General features: G+C 32.7%; 2 protein-coding genes across 4 annotated transcripts; one reads left to right on the forward strand and one right to left on the reverse strand.

Moving 5' to 3' along the window:
- Nucleotides 1-2,192: 2,192 nt before the first annotated feature.
- Nucleotides 2,193-5,169, forward strand: LPA66 (Pentatricopeptide repeat (PPR) superfamily protein). Its single transcript, XM_028250170.2, has 2 exons — nucleotides 2,193-4,175; nucleotides 4,705-5,169. The coding sequence occupies exon 1, from the start codon at nucleotides 2,261-2,263 to the stop codon at nucleotides 4,163-4,165; it is 1,905 nt and encodes a 634-aa protein (XP_028105971.2). The 5' UTR covers nucleotides 2,193-2,260; the 3' UTR covers nucleotides 4,166-4,175; nucleotides 4,705-5,169.
- Nucleotides 5,170-8,348: 3,179 nt separating this feature from the next.
- Nucleotides 8,349-14,605, reverse strand: ARP7 (actin-related protein 7). Of its 3 annotated transcripts, none has more exons than XM_028250178.2 (8): nucleotides 14,284-14,605; nucleotides 12,799-13,011; nucleotides 12,280-12,421; nucleotides 11,351-11,595; nucleotides 10,247-10,430; nucleotides 9,840-9,907; nucleotides 9,077-9,240; nucleotides 8,349-8,685 (listed from the first exon to the last, which is right to left on the reverse strand). In XM_028250178.2, exons 1-7 carry the CDS (start codon nucleotides 14,359-14,361, stop codon nucleotides 9,088-9,090), a joined length of 1,083 nt encoding a protein of 360 aa, XP_028105979.1. In that variant the 5' UTR covers nucleotides 14,362-14,605; the 3' UTR covers nucleotides 8,349-8,685; nucleotides 9,077-9,087. The 3 variants fall into 3 exon arrangements, with proteins under 3 accessions (XP_028105979.1, XP_028105985.1, XP_028105974.1); XM_028250184.2 differs by having other exon boundaries at nucleotides 8,349-8,632; nucleotides 14,284-14,604; XM_028250173.2 differs by having other exon boundaries at nucleotides 8,349-9,240; nucleotides 14,284-14,604.
- Between the last annotated feature and the right edge of the window lie 1,729 nt (nucleotides 14,606-16,334).

Here is a 16,334-nt window from a genome sequence, read left to right on the forward strand (position 1 = left end):
GAAGAAGATTTCACTAAATTAATTTAAGCCTTCACTTAATAATAATATAGATATAACATTTTTTTTTTCTTTGGGTTACGAAAATGAGTTGAAATGAATAAAAATTAGTGAAATAATAGAAAAATGGGACGAAGGAAAAATAACTGCAAAAATGTAGAAATTAACAACAATTGCAAAAGCATGAGGACATTTTCATTTTGAGTTATACTAGGGATTTCAAATAAATTATTAAATTTTTTATCAAACTTCTGACATAAGTGTGAGACTTATAAACATGTAATTTGTGTAGGTCTCACACTCATATTAGAAATTTGATAAAAAATTTAATAATTTATCTGAGGTGCATAATATTTTCCTTTTATTTTGTCCACTTTTTTGTCTCTTCTCTCTCTTTCATTCTCTTCCTCACCTTCCTACCCTATTTCAGCGCCACCCAATTCCTTCCCACATCTGCATCCTCTTCGCCATACAATGGCCCCACCCCTTTTGCTTTCCTCTACGCACCACCACCCCTCCGCCATCTCCTCTGTCTCCTTGAGTGCCTTTAAATTAGTGTATTTAAAAAGTAAAATATAATAATAATAATTTATTAAAGAAACAACAAAACATGAAAAACAAAAATCAAAAAATCAAATAGAGTGATTATTATCTCATTGTTGTTGACGAATTTTAATTGCAGTGCGTCTCTTTTTCTCTCCATTACCCCTTAACACCATCACTTATGATTAGCTCATATGATTTTATATCAACAATTTCAATGACGTTAATGATTTAATAAGATGTTAATTATTAAAATAACAATTCATTTATAAAATCATAAAGTGTAACAATTCAAGAGACTTTGTAATTTATTTATTTTTTTGTCAAAATTGTTAAGTTATTAACCATTTGAGGAAAAAAATAACAATAACTTCAATAATTGAAGGCATTAATTATTAAAATTGATAATTGAGAAAAACTAATAAACTGATCAGCAGTGATTAAGACTCCTTCAAACTTCAATCCCCACCACCCCCTCACATACACGTGACGGGTGGTGATTGAAAAAAAAAAAAAAAAGTGACCAATCAAAAAAGAAAGGGGGTGAGGGGAAAAGGGGTCCCAATGTTTATTCTAAACTGATAGGTTAATGAGGATAAATTAAAAATTTCTGAGAAAAGTTTATGAAAAATATATCTAGTTGAGTTTTTAAGTTTTTTTTTTTAAAAATTAAAAAATAATTTGATAACAATAAATAATTAAAAATTATTTTTGAATTTTTCAAGATGTTTTTATCCAAAAAAAATCATATGAAAATAATATTTTTTTTTACTTTTTCATTCATTTTCATTAAACTAATTTTAGAAAATTTTTCAAAACATATTTTGAAAATTAAGGCAAACAGATGTGCTTTTTAAAAAATTATACAATAGACTTGGAATACTACGTGACCATACTCTCTCACTAATTATGTCCCTCATGTTTCACTCAGCTATGTTTTTTTTAGTAAGATAAATTACAAATATACTCTCTGAAGTTTGTTTAAAATACAGATTGTTCCCTATAGTTTAGAAAATTACAAATACCCCCCATTGTTAGAAATTTTTTATTTAACAGAATTAATTAAAAAAAATGAAATTTATAATAACTCTCTTATACAATAATAAAACTACCTAAATTATTAATTGAAACATATTTCTAATATCATTAAAAATTATTAATTAACTTAATATTTTATTAATAAAATGAACGATTTGTTATGAATTTATAAATCTCAAGAGTGGAATATATAATTTTCAAAATTACAGGAAGTGATTCGTATTTTAATCAAATTTTAAGGGGTGTATTTATAATTTACCCTTTTTATATTTATAATAGTAAGGTAAATTACAAGTACACTTCTTGAGATTTGATTAAAATACGAATCGTCGCCTGTAGTTTTGAAAATTACATTTCACCCATAAAGTTTCTAATTTTATAATAAATCGTCCATTTATTAATAAATCATCAAATCAATTAATAATTTTTAATGATGTTAAAAATATGTTTCAATTAATAATTTAAGTAATTTTATTATTGTATAAGAGAACAATTATAAATTTATTTTTTTAATTAATTCTATTAAATAAAAAATTATAATAAAATGATATTTATAATTTTTTAAATCAAAACAATCAATATTTTAAGCATAACTCATGGCTATTTGTAATTTACCCTTTATGGTATGGATTGAACCATATCGAGACTCAGTTCTCTCTCTTGAAACCTGTGTTCAACTACTATGAATTCAACCATATCCAAACCCAACCCAACGCCAACCCCTGCTTGTTCACCACCACACCCATCAACGTTCTTCCCAGACCTCAAACAATGCAAAACCATGCGGGATTTGAACCAATTCCACGCCAAATTCATCAAAACCGCCCGCATTCATAACCCAATCGCCGCAGCCGAACTCCTCCGCTTCTGCGCTCTCTCCCCCCCTCCCCACCGCAACCTCCGCTACGCCCGCCTCCTCTTCCACCACATGGACCAACCCAATTGCTTTTCTTGGAACACCATCATCAGAGCACTCTCCGAGAGCAACGACAATGCAGACGAAGACCCAATAGAGGCCTTAATTGTGTTCCGTCAATTGGTTCAGTGTGAGTTTGTCGAACCCAATCGCTTCACTTTTCCGTCTGTGCTCAAAGCTTGCGCTCGAACGGGTCGGATTCGAGAAGGTAAGCAAGTTCATGGTTTGATTATAAAGTATGGTTTGGATTTTGATGAGTTTGTTGTTAGTAATCTTGTGAGAATGTATGTTATGTGTTGTGTGATGATTGATGCCTATTTGTTGTTCAAATCAAGGCAATTGGGTAGTAATGTGGTGTTGTGGAATGTGATGATTGGTGGGTATGTTAGAATCGGGGATTTCGAAGCTGCGAGGCGACTGTTTGATAAAATGCCTCAAAGAAGTGTGGTGTCTTGGAATTCAATGATTTCTGGGTATGCACAAAATGGGTTCTTTAAGGAGGCAATAGAGCTCTTTCGTGATATGCAAATGGAAGACGTGTCCCCAAATTATGTCACTCTGGTTAGTGTTCTTCCGGCAATATCACGACTCGGGGCACTTGAATTGGGTAAGTGGGTACATTTGTATGTGGAGAAAAATAAGATTGAAATTGATGGTGTGCTTGGTTCTGCTTTGATTGATTTGTATTCTAAGTGTGGGAACATTGAGAAGGCTCTTCAGGTTTTTGAGAGCCTCCCGCAAAGGAATGTAATCGCTTGGAATGCTATTATCAGCGGGCTTGCCATGCACGGTCAAGCAAAGGATGCACTTGATCATTTCTGGAGGATGAAGCAAGCGAGAGTGACACCAAGCGATGTGACATATATTGCTTTGTTGAGTGCATGTAGCCATGGAGGGTTAGTGCACGAGGGTAGATTGATTTTTGATCACATGGTTAGGGTAGTTGGCTTAGAACCTAGGATCGAACATTATGGTTGCATGGTTGATCTATTAGGCCGTGCCGGACTTTTAGGAGAGGCCGAAAAACTCATTTTGGAAATGCCTATTGAACCGGATGATGTAATATTGAAGGCCTTGCTTAGTGCTTGTAAGATACATGGAAACATTGAAATAGGCAAACGCATAGCAAGGCTTCTAATGGAGATGGCTCCTCATGATAGTGGAGCTTATGTGGCATTATCAAATATGTATGCCTCTTTAGGAAATTGGGAGGCTGTTACTGGGGTGAGGTTGATGATGAAGGAGATGGACATAAGGAAAGATCCAGGATGTAGCTGGATTGAGCTTGATGGAATTATTCATGAGTTCCTTGTGGAAGATGATTCCCATCCAAAAGCAAAAGAGATCCATTTGATGTTGGAAGAGATGTCAGGACAATTGTGTTTGCTTGGTTATACACCAGACACTTCGCAAGTCTTACTTAACATGGAAGATGAAGAGAAGGAAAGCACCTTGATCTATCATAGTGAGAAAATCGCAATTGCCTTTGGATTAATTAGTACGGCCCCCCAAACACCACTTTGGGTGGTTAAAAACCTACGAATATGTGATGACTGTCACTCCTCAATAAAGCTTATTTCTAAGATTTATAACCGAAAAATAACCATAAGGGACCGAAAACGCTTTCATCATTTTGAGAATGGATCGTGCTCGTGCATGGACTACTGGTAATATCTTAATGGTAGGTCTGCAATTGAATTTTATCTTGCTTTTTTTTTTTTTTTTGGGGGGGGGGGGGGGGGGGGGGGGGGGGGAGAGAGTTGGGTATTGAAGTTTATCTTGTCGAATGGTATTTGTGACATCAAATTTACATCATATAACAGCTTTACCAATATGCAGAAAACCTTACAGAGTGCACATCCTCTTTAGCCAAGAATAGGAATTAGGATTATAGAAACTCAATTAATGTTCAAGAGGTGAGCATGTGTATGCTAAACATTATTCGAAGCATCCCACTAAACAACCTGTCTAAAACCAGTAGGTGATCGTTGATGCTTTACTAGTTTATTACCCATCTTTATTTAGTAGTACTTGTTATCCTGCTTGAACTTTCTCTTGAAAGTTGAAGAAACTTTTTATTCAGACATGGCTTTAAGATACTTCAAAATACAATATTTAAAATAATGAGTGAATGTAATCTGATTCTTTTCTTGATTATTGCAAAACTTTGAACACCAATACCTTAATGAAACTGTCGTTCTCCTCCTTAGACTCCCAGCGGAATCCTATTAATCTTCCCTTAGTGATACGCATTTCTGCAATGAAGGATGGCATACCAGGCTGAGGGCTAAGTCAAAACATGTCTGTATTTTCGTTGCAAGTTCATAGCATAACGGATAGAAACTTCATATTCTTCCAATAAGATTTTAACACTCCCACCGGTATACAAAGCCCATTTCTCCTGCCCGGTCAGTCCACTCTGTAGGTTTTCTGTATATTGCTCCTGTTATATCTATATAATTGTTCTGCACCTCTAAATCCCCCTGAACGGCCACCCATCGAAACTGGAGCTTTTGAATCCAGTGTAGTAACACATTTGTGGGAAACAAATTTTGAGTTTTAGGCATGCAAAATAGTATGTATATTTCATGTATATATATATGGAGAAATTTACATGTATTTTATTTTCATTTACTGAGAGCAATTTATTTGATGCATGGTATTTATCCTTGTTATATATTCCTTATAAATTGTGTTGCTATCTTTGGGAGTTTTTTGTGTTAATTCTTTCCATAAGATTGTTTCTATATTTGTACCTTCTAAATTTCATTTGATTTTTCAATGTTGCTTTTTAATTTATTGCATGGTGATTTTTCTTTAAAACTTGCCATGGTTCTATGAGATATTTTTCTATCTTTAATTTATTACTTTCTAATTCTATGGTTATATCTCTAACCTTGTCACTATCTTATCTCAAGGGGTAAATTACACTTTGCCTTTTTTTGTTTGGTCAGTTTTTCACTCTGGCCCTTAAAGCTTATTTTTCTCATTTTGACCTTTTATGTTTCAAGTTTTTCCTAATTCATTCTTAAAATTAACTTCTGTTCAAAATTAGAAAGAAAATGTCACAAAAACTGTCACATAATATAAAAATATATTATTATATTGAGGTTTGAGTTTTGGTAAGAAGTGTGAGTTATGTGTAATAAAATATAAAAAATTTTAACAGAAATTAGTTTAAGGAGTAAACTGAAAAAAAATTCTCAAATTTGTAACAGAAATTAGTTTAAGGAGTAAACTGAAAAAAAATTTTAACAGAAATTAGTTTAAGGAGTAAACTGAAAAAAAATTTAAACATGAAATTAAGGACTAAAATAAGAAAGTGGCCAAATATGTAACTATATCAAGGGACAATTACATAGATTATTGAGCAAATTGTTATGTCCCTCTTTATAACATATCTCCCAAAATCAAATAAAAATCAGCATCAAGGCCATTTTTTTCTTTAAAAAAAATAAATAAATAAACAAAAGGGGGTTCTTAAGGCAACTATATTAATGGTAGAGTGGATTGTGTGGATTTGCAAAATGCAGAATCACTTATTAGCATATTGTTGCCGGCTCGACGCTTGTTATCTTTCTGAAAAGCCAACTCTATAAGTGATATTATGTATCAATAATATTAGGTAGTTTAAAATTTTGTAGTTCAAATGGCTCAAATCACTTAAAACGATGTCGTTTTGAGTGTAAATTGAGTGTAAAACGACGTCGTTTTGACAGATTTAAGCCATTTAAGCCATAAAATTTTGAGCTACCGAACATTTTCCATTATGTATTCATGTGCATTATGCTTAAGAATCCAATTCAAGTAATGCAATGGAGATCTACTTTGTCTGTCTTATCGCTTACATACCAATGCGTTTGCCAGGTACTTGATATAGAATTTGCATTGCCAATAAGTCGGTACGCTATAATATGTGACATGTTTTCTTATATATATATATATATATTGGCAAATTATAAATAAATAAATAAATAATCTCAGAATTTGAATCTTATAGCAAAATAAATTTTTTATTGTCTTGTTAAATTCGAATATTTTGATTTGTTTTTAATCTAACTCATTTGCTTATTATTGTTAAGTAAAGTTGTTTGAAAAAAATGTATTTTAGTCATTAAACTTGATGTAGGTACAAAAAATGTCTAAAATAAGTATTTTTATTGAATTAATGACTACAATATATTTTTTTCGATATTTTTACTTAACAAAAATAAGTGAATAGTTTATATTGAAAACATATCAAAAGATTAGATTTTAAATTGATAAATTAAAAAAAAAATAGAATTTATTTTGTTAAAAGGCTCAAATTTTGAATTTTTTTTTTTTTTTTGTAATTTTTCATATATATATATATATCAACCAGCAACATTTTATTATCCATGGCTTATTTACTGGGCATGTAAGTAGCATCTAATTATCCGAGTCCTTTGATCTAAATCAAGAAATAAAGACCTTTTTTCGAGGAAATTGCTAATAACGAAGTGGTAAGACCAAAAAAAATTATAAATTCATGGAAAAACTTATAACTTCAATTATTAAAATTTGTAAGTTTTATCGTTAATTTAAAATTTGTTTTGAAAACCTGATTTGTGATTTCCCCATTTTTTTTCAACAAATACACAGCAAAATAGAACTAGGGGAAATAGTAATTAACGGAATGAACATGATCATCAACCAATCTTTTGTTTACTTCAAGCATGATACTTTTGAATGATTTAATTTGGGATATTTTTTGGAAATGATATCATTCTCTTGTAATAGTAAACATAAAGTTAACGAACATACCAGTTTTTCATGTTGCTTTGTAGTTGTTGTTGTTGTTTTTTTTTTTTTTTTTAAATCTTTATTATTTGATTGATTTTAAGATTTATTACTAGTTAATTTAGAGTATATAACTTAGCTTCAATTTCTTATTTATTTTACATCTTCTATTAGTGAAGAATGCCTTTAGTATGCAATAAAGTGTTTAAATTGTATATTCTTTTACTTCAGCGTAAATCAGTTGATCATGGCCTCGGGCTCCGGTCTTTATTTGCGAAATTAAGCACTTACAAAAAAAATCAGTAATGATACGTAATTCAAAATTTCTAAGTTTGAATTTATCTTGAATCTAAAACGACGTCGTTTTAAACGATAATTTCGTTTTACGAGGGAGTTATTTAATAAAAATTCTCTTACCGGTAAGAGAATTTTAATATATCTTACCGGTAAGAGAATTCAAAACGAAATCGTTGTGGGCAGTCGGGGGATTCAAGGAAGAAAGATTCGGGGAACAAAACATTTTCCCAAAAAAAATTGGGGTTGGACAATTTTTTATTTTATTTTATATATATATATATATACACTTTTTTAGCATCTAAAAAAATAGATGCATTTGATAATTTTTTTTTTTTTTTTTGGTTATGGAGAAAATTTTATATATCTTTTTAAACTGTCACATCCTGATGAAAAATATAAAAATTACCATATTATCTTTACAGTGCTGTGGAAATTTTTAAAAGTATTGCAAGTAAAATAATTTTTACACAAATCTGCAGAGATTTTCAAGAAATATTTTTTTTTTTTATAAAGAAGTTATTTAACCAAGCAAGCTGAATATTTGTTCTTCTACTTTTTTTAGTCAAAAAACAACTTGGAGATTATCAAACAGATCTTAAATGATCATGTTTCAGATGCATATATACATCAATGGTTATGAGCATCCTTGGCTTTTTAAATTAAGATTTATGAATTTTCATGAAAACAAAAAACCAAAAACAAAATGTACAACGTAGAATAACTTGATTTTGAATTTTCCTCGATAAATTTACATCTACTATTTAATTATATTAAAAATCAAATAACTTAAACTCGATTTATGATCAATTGAATTAAAACTCATTTAAAATCAACTCAAACAATAAATAAATCAAGTTTGCATACATTTTTTAAACTTGAACAACGTTTAAAACAAACTTGAACAATGTGTTCAACTCAAAACAAACTTGAACAATGTGTTCAACTCAACTCGTTTATAGTTCAAACTTCTAACTACCACAAACATCTTCTAAGCTCTGCACATCACAACACCAAGCAGGGCTTAAATCCTTACACGAGGAACTCGGGCTTGGCTCACGACAGGAATGTAACAGAGCATAACTGATTCAGAGTTGACGCAACAGTCAGAAATTCCAGGTTACAAATAAGTGAGTCTGCATAGAACACCCATTCAAAATACAAACACAGCCTTAAAAGAACAGCTAAAACCTAATTCACACGATAATTCATCAAATTACCTTATCAAAAACTCGTGTCCTAAACCTCCAAGACTACAAACCAAGACTTTGTTACACAAATGAAACATTTCATGAAAGCACAATAACTAGATTAATCATGAAAAAATTTCACTTAACACACAAGTACCCTAGACAGGGGTGTAGGGAAATAATCTCTAAGAATCAATCTTTTTAAACCACTAAATTGGATTTGTGTGCTGATGTACATTTTTATAACACAAGTCAATCAGCCATTTCTTCTTTTTTTCATGTCAAGAGGCTGATGATCACGATCAATTGTGAAGCTAAATTAGAACTGAAGAATTACCGATTGAATTTTCAAAAACATTTCCGGTGCACGATGGAAGGTCCAGTTTCATCGTAATCCGCCTTGGTCATATGCTGATTTTGAGGGAACACAACTTTCGCAAGTATGGCGCCTCCCACCCATGCTGAATACGCTGTCAAGTTCTCTGGCATATATTCTGGAGCCTGTATGTAATAAAATAAGGGATTAAAACAAAAGGCACTTTTATTAGCAGTGATGAAGCAAATGACAGAACTGATCATATAAATCCAAAAGCTGCGAGACAAGAAGTTCCGGTGATTGCTTAGCCTCCTAGATAGGCTGCATTGCTCTTTGAAGTTGCTTCATTTTGAAACTTGCTAGACATGAGCAATAGCAGTGGTCATTTCGATTTAATATAATTGATTTTTGACAATTTTAGATTATCTGGTTTGTGATGATAGTCAAATACCGACAATCTTAAGTTTTCTTTGGGTTATCACCCCAAATCACCAATCCCTTGCCCTTTCTACTAATCGTGCAACTTTTGTTTTACCCCTTAAACCTACTAGTTTTCCTTAATCTTAATCCGTCACACAATCAACCTCAGGCAGCATTGCTTTCAAGTTTCCTAGTGCACAATACATCATTTTGGTACTACAGCATGTAGGAACATGAAAAATCTACTGGACAATAAAGTTTACAACCATCTAGAATGGAGACTCGTTAGATTGGAAAACATACAAATATCTAATCTTGTGGAAGGAGTTGTAAAGGCAAACAATGAGATGATGAAATTAAAAACCTTTACTAGAGAAGGGCGAATAGCTGATGAGCAAAGGCTTGCTTCTTTCTGGAACCTATCTTCAAAACCTGCAAGCGGCAACATATAAGATGGAGTCAGCAGCCAGCCACAGTACATTCCCAATCAGGTATGCAATCAAGAAAGCACATTCGTCATTTGTGAATTCTAACCCTAAGATAGGCAGCATATAAGTTGTTGACAAGGAGAACAACAACTTTGCGGCAAAGACAAATGGGCCTAAAATTTTTTGATTGATTGATGACTTCCAAGAATTCTTCAAAAATGTATCATGTTTACTAACTAACTGGTCAACTGCCTATATAAAATGCATTAGTTTTTTCCTATACACACAGGCAGAGCAATGTTGGTGTATCTCGGCTCTAGTAAACACACAAAATAAAACTCACCAGTCATAGAAACAGTGCCACCACAAAGTACAGTATTTTCCAGCAGTTGACGGTGATTCTCAGATGACACGGTTGAGATACTACGAACAAGTTGTTCAACTATTCCATGGGCCTCTAAACCCAAAATAGATGGCTGGAATAGAGCCTCGCCAACAGTATACCTTTCTCTTCCAATGGTGATCACCTGAAAACAGAATGGCAAAGATTTTCATTCGGAAATCTAAACTCACCAGAAGTTACAAAAAACAAAATTATAAAGAAGAAAAAAAATATCATGAAGCTCAAGGGTCTCTTTGAAAAAGAACTATGCACATGTAAGTTAAGGATAGCATGCACAAACTACAGGTAGACCTTTCTTGAGAATATAAATACATGCAACTGCCATGACTCACAAACCAATCTACTATATAGGATAGCATTAAACTTATGTGCAGATCTGTGTCTGAATATATCAAGGAACAGATCATTCCAGAGCACTCGTCATTGTCATTGTTTCTATCTACGACTCCACATCCTCCCTCCTTCTCACTCATACACACACATTGATATATGTGCAGAAACATGCACAGTTTGATGAATTACCCCATTTAACTCATTTAATTTTGATGAGTTTTAATTGATTTTTAGGTTCACAAAAATTCTAAGGTTTCTCGGATTTCATCATGTCTTTGATATCTTTTGTAATTCCCCCTTCAGTTTGCTTGTATCCTAAGAGAAAATATACACATAAACAAGAGTTGCTCAGAAATGCCTGAAATAATAACTGAATTAGTGGCAAAAAAAATAATAAACATTACAATTTACAAATAACATTCATTCACTTTGGTTTGCATTATCAACGATGTGCATAGTCAACCAGCTGAGCCTTAGGTAGAAGAAAAACCATGTCCTACAAATGTATCAGTAAGGAATGAATAGTGATTTGGCTCAGTTGAGGGCAGTAAGGACAAGGAAAAAGCCAAAAGAAAGAAAGTAGAATCTATGCAATGACAGGAAGCCTAAACTAAAGAAGCTATGTACCTAGATAAAGCACAATGAAAATTAATGAAATTCAAACCCCAAATAATTTAGTTTATTATCTATTTTAAAAATTAAAGTACAAACCTGTCCATCGGGTAGAGTATGCTGCTCTTCATGACATGACTGTTGAGTCTTCTTATAAGCAACATCATCTTCAGCACAACATGAGTACAGCTCTTTTATTTTCTCAACATCTGAGGTATTGAACTTCACCAGTGGATTGGATTTACCAAGCTCCTGAGCAAGCAACTTCGTCAAGTCAATGCCACCAATTTCAAATCTTCTCGAAGCAATGTGCTGAACTGCACCTTCAATTACTGGTGCGATATCTGGTAAAGTGCCCAACAGTATCACATAGTACATACTATCAGTTCAGTCAAGCTGCAAACAGTTGTACATCCAAACGAGAGAGAAAATGGTAATGAAGAAAATGAATTTTGTTAAACATGTTAAATAACTTGATTTTATACCAAATAAATACTTTCAACCATTAGAGATGCAAACAAACCGAGATGGTCATAAATTGGTTGGGGTAATGTAAGACTCATAAAAAGCACATTCAAGTTTATCCGTAAACAGTGAAGCAAGCTCAGGAATGTATTCACAACTCATTCACATTAAATGACCAGTGCTTGTAGGCTATTTCTAGCTTAGCCTGGGACAGATCATTAACTAAGGTGGTACATAGTTGGGATGTAAAATTCAAATAGTTTTTAGGTATTTGCATACTTGCAAATATATATATATATATATATATGGGATAAGACAACTGATACGGTTGGGCTTTGGACACCATTGTACCAGGAAAAAAAAAATCCAAAGTCCATCTTCTCAGACAAACCTATGTATGCTTAGCATCACATTCAAGAAATGTAAAACGAATAACTAGAAAATAGCAGAGTAAAATGCCACCATCAACAAGATTGATTGAACATACAGAAATGTTCACTAACATGTCAAACTTAATGAACTAAAAGGCAATAATACTAGTTCACTACACAACATCTGCATACCTATCTTCCCATGACCAATATCAACGGTGCAGCCAGAGATACGCCCTACAGCATAAAGTGATAATACTGCTTGCTCTGACGCATAAAAGCCCGAGATGTTAAAAGTTTCAAACATCAATTGCACCAGCTGCTCTCTAACAGCCTGTTCAAGAAATTGTTCTGAGATCATTTCATCCGGTGATACAAAATACAATTGTATTCAATTGCATAGCTTTCAACATTTATATTTCATTGCAGTTAGAACTAAACTAAACCAAAAGAACTGTCAGGTATCCACTGGTGTTATAACCTTGAAACACCTCACCAATTAGTGAGGCTCACATGGGCCCTACAGCCACAATTTTCATTAGCCACATGCACTGTGCAAAATTCCAAATCTCCCTCTTCCCATTTCAACTTTGGCCTACTTGTGCATTATTTAGGCCCACATTTCATTATGAATGCACGCATCATGCAATGTGACTCCCTAGTTTCACAAATAATTGACGATTATTAAAATAAAATGGAGAAAGTCACAACCTTGGGAGTTGAAAGTGGATCTGTGAATAAAATTTGCCCCTCGTTGCCTATTTCCCATCCTAGTCCAGTATACAGAGTATGGTGCAATAGATCTTCCATGGCGTCCCAATCTCTGATAAACCCTCTTACAACCGGATCAACAGTGTCCTCAGATTGTAAAATGTCAGCCAATGATCCATCTTCAGGCATTTGTTTCATTTGGGTAGGAATTATCTGCCGCATAGTTTAAAAAAGTTAAATGGCCATCCCAACTACAGATATTCATCTTCATATAAAATAGATTTGAAGGAAAAGAATACATATATATATATATATGTACCAGGTAATTGCATCCGGCTACAAAAATAATACATTATAAACGCAAAGGGAGCATGACCCAAATGCACATGAAGTATAAAGAGCATCAAAAGTCCTCTATGGAGTGAAATCAAGTTTTTAGTCTTACTTATTTTGTAGTTATTTAGGTTAGCTAAAAGGTCACATGTTATCTCGCCTCTGCCAAGGTATTCCCTGTACCCAGTCAAATATGTGGATTCAACATGAAAGCAAACTACCAGCATCTATTTTTGTAAATGCTAAGGCCTAATTGATTTTTTTTTCTTTTTTTTTTTTTTTTTCAGCTGTAACTCTTGTTGTAGTTGACCCTGTTGTTGAGCTTACATGCTTGCTCTTGGATGGCTGGCTCCCATCTCTCCTAGATGGTCTCCAACCATGCTATTTAGCCTGGGGTATGCCACTTGATCTTTATATTTATTCTCTTACTTCTAAAAAAACAAAAAAACAAAATCGCTGCACAGCTCTAAGTAGGAAACACACTACTTGGCATGGTACCATTTTTTTATAACCATGCTAAAAAATACTAAAAACACATATAACTCCCAGCCATATGGTACCATCAACACAACCCCCAATTCATAAATATAGATAAGCCATACCCATTTTGATAGTAATATTAGTAAGGGGAGAGGGGAAGAACCTCAAAATACAGTAAAAATTCCCTTAACTAATCTGGCAAAATAAACTGTGATGTCATAATCAAGCTGCAATATATTCAACTGAGTTTGTGCGTCCAAATAGATTAATTGCACGAAATTGAGAGCAATTCATAGCTAACTGACTCTTTGTGTTGTCAGCACAATTTCGAACAATTTCGCATTTGTACCAATGGATTGAAAGGCAGGACCTGGTTGTGCCATGGAAAGTAGAAGGTTATCCAAACAACAAAACAAACGAACAAACAATAGGAAAGATAATGGAAAACTCAGCTAAAAAATAATTATTACTATTAGACTCACTCAACTGGAGTTCTTAACTCTTTTTTTGTTCCTCTGTTAGCTCAATTTTTTTGTGGTTGTATTGCTTAAAGCAACCATAAAAAAATTCATCAATTTTCTTGAGGTTTCTTGGCAACCAAACAGAGGGAAAAGATAATAGGGGAGGGGAGAATACACAAAATTATGAATTTAGTAAAGGGTTTTCGGTTACCATGGAAGGAGCCTGATCTGGAACTGCGAAACCAGCTTTGAGGAGTTTAGAACCAGCATCAATCACCACAGCCTCCATTGTCCAAAAGAACAGAAAACCCTAGTTTTCAATGTACACTTGACCCAGCTCTGACGTAGTCAGATGGGGAGAGAGAGAGAGACTGTTGTGTGTGTTTCAACTTTCAAGTTCTCAAAACCTTCCTCGCACATTTCAGATGCCGAGACCCCTGTGCTAGCAGGCTTAACAGTCCGTTTGGAAGGAGGGTTTGGTGACAAAAGAAGAGAAAAGAAAATAAGCGGTGAGCACTTTATTTATTTTGATGGTTAAGAGCATATCTAATGTTTAATTTATGGGCAAATTACCGACACCCTTGAGATTTTGAGATTTGGTGAAAATATATATTTTTCTTAAGATTTGAGAAATTATATTTCGTTCTTGAAATTTATATTTTTATAATAAATTATTTTTTGAAATTTTTATTTTTATACAGATTTTTTTTAATTTGTTATGTAAATTTGACCTTTATGAGATAATTTGTAATTTTTCAAACCTCATAGAGGAATCTGCATTATCACCAAATCTCGAGGGAGGTGTTTGTAATTTGCCCTTAAGTTATTTATTTTTTATAAAATTAGTAAAAGTTCAGTAGTAGAAATTTTATTTAGGGGAATTTGTTTTAAGATCCCTAATAATAGTAATTTAGAGGATAAAGGATATCAAAAAAAGAGTGATGCATCAGGTCCCTGAACAATATCGCTCGTATTTTTAATTATTTCGTAGACCAAAATACCCTTCACAAAATCAACATAGAAACGAAACTGATTTCGATGACTGAGTTTCATTCCAAGCATCTAACCATCTTCACGAGCAAGAGAACAGCAAAATTAGAGTTTCAATATCATATTCATCATTGACATCAGAGCTTCATTATCTTCTGCAAAAAATCATTCTCATTCCTTCCTCACAAATTTCCCTGACCTCGTTTTCACTGTTCATCGTCAGCTCAGTTCATCTTCGTCACATCGCATCTTCATCTCAGGGCATATCAGTTCGTAATTAAAGTTCCATCCTAACTCTAGTAAGTTTTTCTACAATCCAACTAGATTTTATCTGGAAACACAGTTAATTGCATTTTATATTAACCTTCCATAAATTAGGGTTTCAATTTCATAATAAAAAACTACATAAATTTGAAAAAAGTTATTTTTCTGCGTTTTGAACTTATTCTTGAACATGTTTGTGTGATTTTATCTGTAAATTTCTCTGGCATTTGAATTTCTCTAGTTTTTGCTTGATGTATGTTTCTTCTTTGAATTTTCTCTATCATATTTATTTTGAAAAAATTTATTTCTCTGTGTTTTGATATTCTTGAACATGTTTTTGTGATTTTGTCTTTAAATTTCTCTGCTTTGTAAATTTCTCTGGAATATACATTTTTCTCTGGAATGTCTATTACTCTCTTGTCTGTGTCTAAATTTCTTTGGCATTTATAATTTTTTCTGGCCACATCACTTTTCTCGCTTGTGTGTCTCTATTATGTTTAATTTTCTCTAGTTGTGTATGTAAATTGACTTGAAATTTCTCTGGCCACATCACTTTTCTCTGGCATTTTAATTTTATGGACTTGAAATTTTCTCTAAAATGGAAATTTTCTCAAGAATGTGTAATTTTCTCTGGTATGTTTATTTTGTTCAATTCTTGATTTCAATGTTGTGTAATTTTCAGTGGCATATTTATGTTGCTTTGTTTATTTATCTTGCTAATTGTGGAATGAAAATTTTCTTTGACTTGCCATGTTTACTTTTCTCTGTCATTCATTTTCTGTACTTGCTAGATATATGTTTCTTTTTTGAATTTTCTCTGGCTATATCTTACTTTTATATGCAATTTTAACAATTATTGAAAATTTATCTGCCATGTTTATGTTACTTTGTTGATTTTCTCTAGGAATGGAAATTTTCTGTGGCTAAATGTATTCCACAAGAAAACAATTAGTACTTTGACATTTAATTTTTAGTGTCTAATTTTCTCAGACATTTATAATTTTCCCT

The sequence above is a fragment of the Camellia sinensis genome, chromosome 2, assembly GCF_055761805.1.
Source record: "Camellia sinensis isolate YWXY chromosome 2, ASM5576180v1, whole genome shotgun sequence".
NCBI lineage: Eukaryota > Viridiplantae > Streptophyta > Magnoliopsida > Ericales > Theaceae > Camellia > Camellia sinensis.